The sequence below is a fragment of the Somniosus microcephalus genome, chromosome 29, assembly GCF_052327205.1.
Source record: "Somniosus microcephalus isolate GS21.2 chromosome 29, FLI_Smic_1.0, whole genome shotgun sequence".
Lineage (NCBI taxonomy): Eukaryota > Metazoa > Chordata > Chondrichthyes > Squaliformes > Somniosidae > Somniosus > Somniosus microcephalus.
In genome coordinates, this window is record NC_141015.1 from 2,178,143 (window position 1) to 2,188,655 (window position 10,513).

Consider the following 10,513-nt stretch of genomic DNA (forward strand, 5'->3'; position numbering starts at 1 on the left):
AACACAGAAATGGAAGCACACATTAGTATACAAGCACATAACTGATGTGCATACACAAATTTAGGTACGCCTGAGCAACACAGTACATTTGGCATGTAAATTACCAAACACGTGGAAACACAGCTTACTGTGAATATACATTTAGCAAACTGGAAGGCATTCTCTTTAAATTAGCCCTGTACATAGTGCATCAAAACACAGCTACTAGTTAACCAGCTAGACAGAGAGCGAGCACTTCACGGCTAGCTGTGTAAGTTTGCTTACAGAGAAAAGTTATCGGGACCAGCGGGAGCAGTGAGTCGGAGCCTGGTATAAAAACCGGAGAGAGGCGAGGCCCGAGACCAGTCAGGACCAGCGGGAGCAGTGAGTCGGAGCCCGGTATAAAAACCGGAGAGAGGCGAGGCCCGAGACGAGATGGGACCAGCGGGAGCAGTGAGTCGGAGCCCGGTATAAAAACCGGAGAGAGGCGAGGCCCGAGACCAGTCGGGACCAGCGGGAGCAGTGAGTCGGAGCCCGGTATAAAAACCGGAGAGAGGCGAGGCCCGAGACCAGTCAGGACCAGCGGGAGCAGTGAGTCGGAGCCCGGTATAAAACCGGATAGCAGCGAGGCCCGAGACCAGTCGGGACCAGCGGGAGCAGTGAGTCGGAGCCCGGTATAAAAACCGGAGAGAGGCGAGGCCCGAGACCAGTCGGGACCAGCGGGAGCAGTGAGTCGGAGCCCGGTATAAAACCGGATAGCAGCGAGGCCCGAGACCAGTCGGGACCAGCGGGAGCAGTGAGTCGAAGCCCGGTATAAAAACCGGAGAGAGGCGAGGCCCGAGACCAGTCGGGACCAGCGGGAGCAGTGAGTCGGAGCCCGGTATAAAAACCGGAGAGAGGCGAGGCCCGAGACCAGTCAGGACCAGCGGGAGCAGTGAGTCGGAGCCCGGTATAAAACCGGATAGCAGCGAGGCCCGAGACCAGTCGGGACCAGCGGGAGCAGTGAGTCGGAGCCCGGTATAAAAACCGGAGACAGGCGAGGCCCGAGACCAGTCGGGACCAGCGGGAGCAGTGAGTCGGAGCCCGGTATAAAAATCGGAGAGCACCGAGGCCCGAGACCAGTCGGGACCAGCGGGAGCAGTGAGTCGGAGCCCGGTATAAAAACCGGAGAGAGGCGAGGCCCGACCAACTCAGCAGCGGGGAGAGAGGTAAAAAGTAATCAGAGTGTGACGTCACCAGGGAGCAGGTAAGTGATTGGCTGGTGAGTATTTCTCTTTTTTAAACTTTAACTCTGTAGTTTATAGTTACCAGGGTCTTTCTGGTGTAGCAGGGACTGTTGGTAGACTATACAAGCGCCTTAGAGATATCTTTAATTGGTGATAGTAAATTAATTTAAATTAAGTAAAGGGAAGGTCATGCCAGGTGAGCCCGGCCCCGTGATCACAGAAATCACAGAAACCCCACAGTGCAGATAGAGGCCATTTCGGCCCATCGAGCCTGCACATATCCCACCCGATCCCCGTAACCCCTACACCAACACATATCCCACTCTATCCCCGTAACCCCACATATTTAATCCCCCTAACACTAAGGGTCAATTTATCATAGCCAATCAACCTAACCCGCACATTTTTGGACTATGGGAGGAAACCGGAGCACCCGGAGGAAACCCACGCAAACACGGGGAGAATGTGCAAACTTCACACAGACAGTCACCCGAGGCCGGATTCGAACCCGGGTCCCTGGCGCTGTGAGGCAACAGTGCTAACCACTATGCCACCGTGCTGCTCTTCTTGCTCCTCTTGCTCTATGTGGGAATTCAGGGACCCCGGTGCCCCTGATGACCACGTGTGCCAGAGATGCATCCATCTGCAGCTACTAGCAGACCGCATTGAGGCGCTGGAGCTGCGGGTGGATGGGTTGTTGAACATTCACGATGCTGAGAGGTTCGTGGATAGCACGTTTAGTGAGTTGGTCACACCGCAGGGAAGGGCTGCACAGGAAGACAGGAAATGGGTGACCACCAGGTGGAGCAATAGAAGCAGGCAGGTAGTGCAGGAGACCCCTGTGACCATTCCCCTCTCAAACAAGTATACCGCTTTGGATACTGTTGAGGGGGATGACTCACCAGGGGAAGGCAGCAGCAGCCAACTTCCTGGCTCTGGGGGTGCTCCTGCTGCCCAGGAAGGGGGGAAAAAGAGTGGGAGAGCAATAGTGGTAGGGGATTCTATAGTAAGGGGAACAGATAGGCGTTTCTGTGGCCATAGACGTGAATCCAGGATGGTTTGTTGCCTCCCTGGTGCCAGGGTCAAGGATATCACTGAGCGGCTGCAGGGCATTCTGGAGGGGGAGGGTGAACAGCCAGAGGTCGTGGTCCACATTGGAACCAACGACATAGGTAAAAAGAGGGATGAGGTCCTGCAGCAAGAATTTAGGGAGCTAGGTGAAGGATTAAAGAGCAGGACCTCAAAGGTTGTAATCTCTGGATTACTCCCGGTGCCACGTGCTAGTGGGTATAGGAATAGGAAGATAGAACAGATGAATGCGTGGCTAAAGTGATGGTGCAGGGGGTGGGTTTTAGTTTCCTGGATCACTGGGTCTGCTTCTGGGAAAGGTGGGGCTTGTACAAGTCGGACGGTTTACACCTGAACCAGAGGGGAACCAATATCCTTGCGGGGAGGTTTGCTAGCACTGCTGGGGAGGGTTTAAACTAACTTGGCAGGGGGATGGGGTACAGAGTGGAGCTATAGTAGGGGGTGATTTACAGCCAAATACGGAGGAAAAAACAAGTCAGCTGGGAAGGCAGAGCAAATATGTGAAGGCAAAAGGGAATATGGCAGGGCTGGAAGGCATTTATTTTAATGCAAGGAGTCTTGCAAATAAGGTGGATGAACTGAAGTTGTTGAACACATGGGAGTACGATATTGTTGCTATCACGGAGACATGGTTGAGGGAGGGTCAGGACTGGCAGCTCAATATTCCGGGGTATAGAATCTTCAGGCGAGACAGAGGGGGGTGTAAAAGGGGAGGGGGTGTTGCAATATTAATTAAGGAGTCAATTACTGCTGTAAGGAGGGATGATATATTAGCGGGTTCCTCTAATGAGGCCTTATGGGTAGAACTTAAAAACAAAAAGGGGGCAAGCACTTTGCTGGGAGTGTACTATAGGCCCCCAAACAGTCAGGGGGGGATAGAGGAACAGATATGTAGGCAAATCTCAGAGAAGTGTGAAAATAATAGGGTAATAATAGTGGGGGATTTCAACTTCCCCAATATAAATTGGGAAAGGCTTAGAGGGTGCAGAATTCTTAAAGTGCATCCAGGAGAGCTTTTTGAGCCAACATGTAGAAAGTCCTACAAGAGAGGGGGCGGTACTGGACCTAATTCTGGGGAATGTAGCCGGGCAAGTGGTGGAAGTATCAGTAGGAGAGCATTTTGGCGACAGTGACCATAATCCGGTGAGATTTAAGGTGGTCATGGAAAAAGACAAAGACGGCCCGGAAATAAGGGTTCTAAATTGGGGGAAGGCCGATTTTAATATGATAAGGCAGGATCTGGCCAAAGTGGACTGGGAGCAGCTACTTATAGGAAAATCCACATCAAAACAGTGGGAGACTTTCAGAAGGGAAATAGAGAGAGTACAATGCCAACATGTTCCTGTAAAGGTCAAAGGTGGGACCAACAACCAAAGGGAACCTTGGATGACAAGGGATATACAAAAATGCATTAGAAATAAAAGGGGGGCTTTTGGCAGTTACAAAAGACTAAAGATGGAAGAAGCCCTAGAGGAGTATAAAAAGTGCAGGGGCATACTTAAAAAGAAATTAGGAGGGCGAGGAGGGGCCATGAAGTAACACTGGTGAGCAAAATAAAGGAAAATCCTAAGATGTTTTATAAGTATATGAAGGGCAAGAGGATAACCAGGGAAAGGGTGGGGCCCATTAGGGACCAAAGTGGCAATCTGTGTGTAGAGCCAGATGATGTAGGCGGGGTTTTAAATGAATTTTTTGCATCTGTGTTCACTATGGAGAAAGACGATGCGGACATAGAAATCGGGCAAGGGGACTGTGACATACTTGAACACATTAGCATCGAGAGGGAGGAGGTGCTAGCGGTTTCAGCAGGCCAAAAAGTGGATAAATCCCCAGGCCCGGACGAGATGTATCCCAGGCTGCTGTGGGAGGCAAAGGAGGAGATTGCAGGGGCTCTGACACAAATTTTCAGAACCTCTCTGGCCACAGGGGATGTACCAGAGGACTGGAGAACAGCTAATGTAGTACCATTATACAAGAAGGGTAGCAGGGATAAACCAAGGAATTACAGGCCAGTGAGCCTAACATCTGTGGTAGGGAAATTATTGGAAAAAATTCTGAGGAACATAATTAGTCTCCACTTGGAGAGGCAAGGATTAATCGGGGATAGTCAGCATGGCTTTGTCAAGGGTAAATCATGTCTGACAAATCTGATTGAATTTTTCGAGGGGGTGACTAGGGGGGTGGATGAGGGAAATGCTGTGGATGTGGTTTACATGGACTTCAGTAAAGCTTTTGACAAAGTCCCACATAGGAGACTGGTCAAGAAGGTAAGAGCCCATGGGATCCAGGGTGCCTTGGCGCGTTGGATCCTAAACTGGCTGAGTGGCAGGAGGCAGAGGGTGATGGTCGAAGGTTGCTTTTGTGACTGGAAGCCTGTGTCCAGTGGGGTACCTCAGCTGGGTCCCTTGTTGTTTGTGATCTACATAAATGATTTGGATGAGAATGTAAAAGGTATGATCAGTAAGTTCGCAGATGACACGAAAATTGGTGGGGTGGTAAATTGCGAGGAGGAAAGCCTCAGGCTACAGGACGATATAAACGGGTTGGTCAGATGGGCGGAAAAGTGGCAAATGGAATTTAACCCTGAAAAGTGCGAGGTGATGCATTTTGGACGGACAAATAAGGCAAGGGAATACACAATGAGTGGTAGGACCCTAGGAAGTACAGAGGGTCAGAGGGACCTTGGTGTACATGTACATAGATCCCTGAAGGCAGCGGAACAGGTAGATAAGGTGGTTAAAAAGGCATATGGGATACTTGCCTTCATTAGCCGAGGCATAGAATATAAGAGCAGGGAGGTTATGATGGAGCTGTACAAAACGCTGGTGAGGCCACAGCTGGAGTATTGTGTGCAGTTCTGGTCACCTCACTATAGGAAGGATGTGATTGCTTTGGAGAGGGTGCAGAGAAGATTCACCAGGATGTTACCTGGGATGGAGCGCCTCAGCTATGAAGAAAGACTAAACAGGCTGGGGTTGTTTTCCTTTGAGCAAAGAAGGCTGAGGGGGGACCTGATTGAGGTGTACAAAATGATGAGGGGCATAGATAGGGTAGACAAAGAGGAACTTTTCCCCTTAGTAGGGGGGTCAATAACAAGGGGGCATAGATTCAGGGTAAGGGGCAGGAGATTTAGAGGGGATTTGAGGAGGAACCTTTTCACCCAGAGGGTGGTTGGAATGTGGAACTCAATGCCTAAAAGGGTGGTAGAGGCAGGAACCCTCACAACATTCAAGAAGCATTTGGATGAGCACTTGAAATGCCATTGCATAAAAGGCTATGGACCAAATGCTGGAAAATGGGATTAGACTGGACAGGGATGGATGGGCGGCGCAGACACGATGGGCCGAAGGGCCTCTTTCTGTGCTGTAAAACTCTATGACTCTATGACTCTATGACTCTAAACATTTTCTGCAAAATATAGTGTACACTAATCATCTATAACATTCTCAAGTACTTACAGACAAATAATATCCAAGACTCAAGCGTGGCAACACTATAACTTCCCAGACCATGTGTGGCTGTTGGTCTGTGATGTACAGTAGTTTACTTTACCGCACTTACTGTGCTTTACTGCACTTTACTGCACTTTTACTGCAGTTGCTAGGTACCAAATATCCACTAGGTGGCGGCCCACAATGGGAATCGACCCAACTTACTCAAACCCCTGAATTAACTGGAAAACTAACATAAATTGCTAAAGAAAGACAGCACACACGTCAACCCAAGTACCCCACCAACCCGCCCTGTGAACCACCGTCTGCCCCACCTGTGACAGAGACTGTAGGTCTGCATTGGAATCATCTGTCACATGTGAACTCATTTTTAGTGTGGAAGCAAAACTTCCTCGGTTCCGAGGGATTGCCGCAGAAAATAAACCATGTTACACTGTAAAATTATTCTTGTTATTTACCGTGGAATACTCTGTTATTTATGGTATTCCGCATTTCAAGTTGATGCATCTTTGCTAATGCAAGAGCTGTTGTTTAAAAGGACTGGCACATCCTCGCTGTTGTTGGTGTTCCTGTTAAGTATCTGTTTCCAACTATTAATTCTATAAATCATGTTTAACTGTATTATTGTTCTTGTCATTTACTCTCGCCACACCCCCTCGCTCCTGTTGGTGTCACTGGTAAGTCTCTGTATCCAGCTGTTAATTTTATAAATCATGTTTAACTGTATTTCTCTCCGTACCATTCCCCATCCCATCCGTACTCTTGTTTCCTATTGATTCGGAAGTGGAAACAGCGTTAACTAGATTCAATTGATTCAACTCAGGTAATGATATTGGACGAGACACTTTGCTTAAAGATTTGCGTTCTGCTATCTGCACTGAACAATGGTAACAGATCAGAAGAATATTGTCTTGGTTGAGGAGACTTTTCATCTAATGAGGAAAGGTCATCGACCCGAAACGTTAACGCACCACAGATGCTGCCTGACCTGCTGAGTAATTAAAACATTTTCTGTTCTAATTTCAGATTTCCAACATCCACAGTAACTAGCTTTTGGTTTCACCGAATGCTCGGTATGGTTACTGACACAAAGTCACAGGAACAATACCTGGCAGATCACATCTAGCTCGTTAAGTGTCTGAAACATCCGAAAATCATTCAGTTGCAATCAGTGTCTACTTTCCCACCATCTCCAGTTCTGCCTTAGTGCCACTGCTTCTGATGGTTAGAAAAGGATTACAAAGATAAATTACATTCTCAAAAAACGTTCAGTCAGCCATATTTCAATGCGTGTATTTCCAAGCTTTATTTTGAATTTACAATGGGAGCCCATGCCCATCTGTCACAGTTCAGTGGATCTCTCAGTGAGACCCAGAGTGATTCTCTATTGCCTCCTGCTGTACTGCAGGATAAACAATCCCAGCTGATTGTAACTGAAGTACTGATGATAAGAAAATCCTTCCACATTTTCTCGGCTAAAAAAATCTGCACAAGTTGGAAAGCAACAGGTGAAAACGTTCAGGGATAAATCTCTTCCATTTTGTTCAGATACTTTTCATATTACATCCGTACAGTTGGCTGTAATTAATACACGCCAAGATTGCAGTGTATTTTGCCGTTGCTTTCATTTTCACTCCTAAATATAATGGATATTTTAACCAGCAGCAGGAAACCTAGCGGGAATTCCCCCCTCCCTAACATAAATGGCACGGAAGCAAATCGCTCCGCTCCAAATGCTGATTGATCCCGTTGCATTCATTTTCAGTTATAAATATAATGGATATTCTAAACAGAACAAGGAATCCAAGTGGGATTTCCCCCTCCCTAACACAGGAGCACAGAAGCGCATTTCACCGCTCCAAATTCTGTCTGATCATGGCATATGAAGGCTGCCTGAAAGGTTCTGGTCATTTGTGTCTCTGGTAACTCGGGCGGTGCTTTTGTCTGCTGGGCTAAAGTTAGATCTATCATTTAATCTCTCATTGACCAATAATCTGTTACTTTCTTTCCTGTTGTATTTTGCCCCGTTTCATTGATTGATTTTTCAATTTATTCCCGATTTTTCTCACAATAACACCGTATTCAGCCCCACGGGTAATAGAATGCGATTATATCATTCAATGTTGCTAATGAATTGCAGATTTCTCCTCGAAGTCCTTCAAACTGCTGCTCCTGCTCCCAGCCTGATGTATAATTTCCATGTTTATTTCCCCTCCCAGCCTGATGTATAATTTCCATGTTTATTTCCCCTCCCAGCCTGATGTATAATTTCCATGTTTATTTCCTTTGCTCACAGTGAACTTAGTGACGATTGTGATCCTGTCTCGGGGAAAGTGTGGTCTCTCCAAATGTGTCACTCGCTACCTGGTGGCCATGGCAGTGGCGGATCTACTGGTTGTTATCCTCGACCTGATATTGAGGCATATTCCGATTTTTTATTTGGAACATTTTCATTTCGTACGGTCCATCCCCGTGTGTAATATCCACGCCGTCCTGATTTATGCAGCCACAGACTGTTCTGTCTGGTTCACCGTCACTTTCACCTTTGATCGATTTGTGGCCATTTGTCACCAGAAGCTGAAAACTAAATATTGCACCGAGCAAACGGCAGCTGTGGTTCTGAGTACAGTGACTGTACTGAGCTGTTTAAAAAACATTTTCTGGTATTTTATGTTCAGGGTTAGGTATGGGCTTTGGAACACGCCCTGGTTTTGTGAGGTAACAAACGATGTTATGAATTCACGGGTCTGGGCAGCAATCGAGCTCCTTCATTATAGTCTCACCCCGGGGGTCCCATTTGTCCTGATTCTGCTGCTCAATGCTGTCACCGTCAGACATATTTTAGTGGCCAGCAGAGCCCGGAGGAGACTCCGGCGTCCCAGCAGTGGGGAGAGTCCCAGAGACCCAGAAATGGAGAGCCGCAGGAAAGCCATCATTTTACTGCTTGTTATCTCGGGCAATTTCATTCTGTTATGGGCATTGTTTATGGTGGTTTATATATGGATCCGGATAGGGTCGATCAGGCCTGTGTCTGTAAATGAATCTCTTTATTTACAGGAATTGGGCTTGATGTTGCAGATGCTGAGTTGCTGCACAAACACTGGGATTTATGCCGTGACCCAGGCTAAGTTCAGAGAGCAGTTGAAGAATGTGGGGAAATATCCATTTACTCTGATTGTAAAATTCATTAAAGGATGCTGTGAAGCGTAGACTTTGCAGCCTGGGTCTGATATTGTGCGGAGTCGCACTCCCCCGGTCCGTCAGACCTCGCACTGGCGGGGAAATTCACATAACAAAGATGGCGGCCCCAGCGGCCCGCAGATCGTTGGAGGCTCCGATTCACTGCACAATGATGGCGCTTCCGTTGCCCCGCACCATGATGGCGGCCCCAGCGGCCCGCAGAACGTTGGAGGCTCCGATTCACTGCACAATGATGGCGCTTCCGTTGCCCCGCACCATGATGGCGGCCCCAGCGGCCCGCAGAACGTTGGAGGCTCCGATTCACTGCACAATGATGGCGCTTCCGTTGCCCCGCACCATGATGGCGGCCCCAGCGGCCCGCAGAACGTTGGAGGCTCCGATTCACTGCACAATGATGGCGCTTCCGTTGCCCCGCACCATGATGGCGGCTCTGGCCCCCTGCACAATTATGACAGCACTGGCGCCCATAACAAAGATGGCGGCACTGACTACAACATTATAACCCTTTATAAAACATTACGATAGTTAATAAATCGTGTTTTGTATTCATTCTTGGAATGTGGGCGTCGCTAATTGCACAGAAAAGGGTAGTAGTGAGCCGCCTAAAGCTGATTGGCTTGCTCGGCGATTTCAGAGGAGCAGTTAATAGTCAACCACATTGTTGTGGATTTAGAGTCAAATTGCGTCGTGGATGTGTAACGACGGCAGATTACCTTCCCTGAGGGACATTAGTGAACCAGCTCTGTTGTTATGATAACCCGGTAGTTTCATGTTCACCATTACTGACACTAACCTTCCGTTCCAGCTTTGCTTACTTAATCGAATTTAAATTCCCCAGCTATTGGGATTTGAACTCAGAATCATAAGTCCAGGCATCTGGTTTACTAGTCCAGCAAAATAACCGCTATGCTACCTTTCCCTTCAAATATATCGCCATTCGTCACTGGGGCAAAAGCCTGAAATTCCTTCCAGAGCAGTATTGTGGGAGTACCTTCACCACATGTACAGCAGCTGCTCAAGATGAAGGCCCGCCATTTTCTCACGGGTAACTAGGGATTGGCAAGTAATACCAGCCTTGTCAGCGCCACCCATATCCTGAGAACATATAAATATAAATAATAAATTTGGAATAAAGTCAATGATTTTGTAATTCACTGATAGAAACCAGGCGTGGCCTGCGATCAGAGCGGGCCATCTTTTTGCACCAAGCAACTTGTCAACACAACTTGGCTCACCAATTCTATGGTTTTATGATTGATACTACTCACACTTTCCCATTTTACTATTATTTTCAAAAAGTACCACATATTACCAAAATTGAAGCCCATGAGACTAAAGTTGCAGTGGCAACAGTGAGTGGTGCGAGGTATATCAGTATTACAGTGACTGGTGTGTGGTGTAACATTCCAGAGTGTGGCATGTATCAGAGTGTTACAGTGAGGGGTGTGGGATACATCAGAGCATATTACATGACGGGTGTGGGGTATATCAGATTGTTACAGTGTTGGGTGTGTGGTATATAAGAGAGAGTGAGAGATGTTGGGTATATCATATGTTTAAAGTGAG

General features: G+C 47.7%; 1 protein-coding gene across 1 annotated transcript in view; it reads left to right on the forward strand.

The window, feature by feature from the left end:
* Positions 1-9,204, forward strand: part of LOC147098193 (putative G protein-coupled receptor 139) — a 42,729-nt gene extending 33,525 nt beyond the window's left edge. Inside the window, exons 4-5 of the mRNA XM_085969963.1 lie at positions 6,773-6,819; positions 8,043-9,204. Coding sequence (XP_085826089.1) covers positions 6,773-6,819; positions 8,043-8,956 — 961 coding nt within the window. The 3' untranslated portion in view covers positions 8,957-9,204. The remainder of the gene's footprint in view (positions 1-6,772; positions 6,820-8,042) is intronic.
* Positions 9,205-10,513: the final 1,309 nt, after the last annotated feature.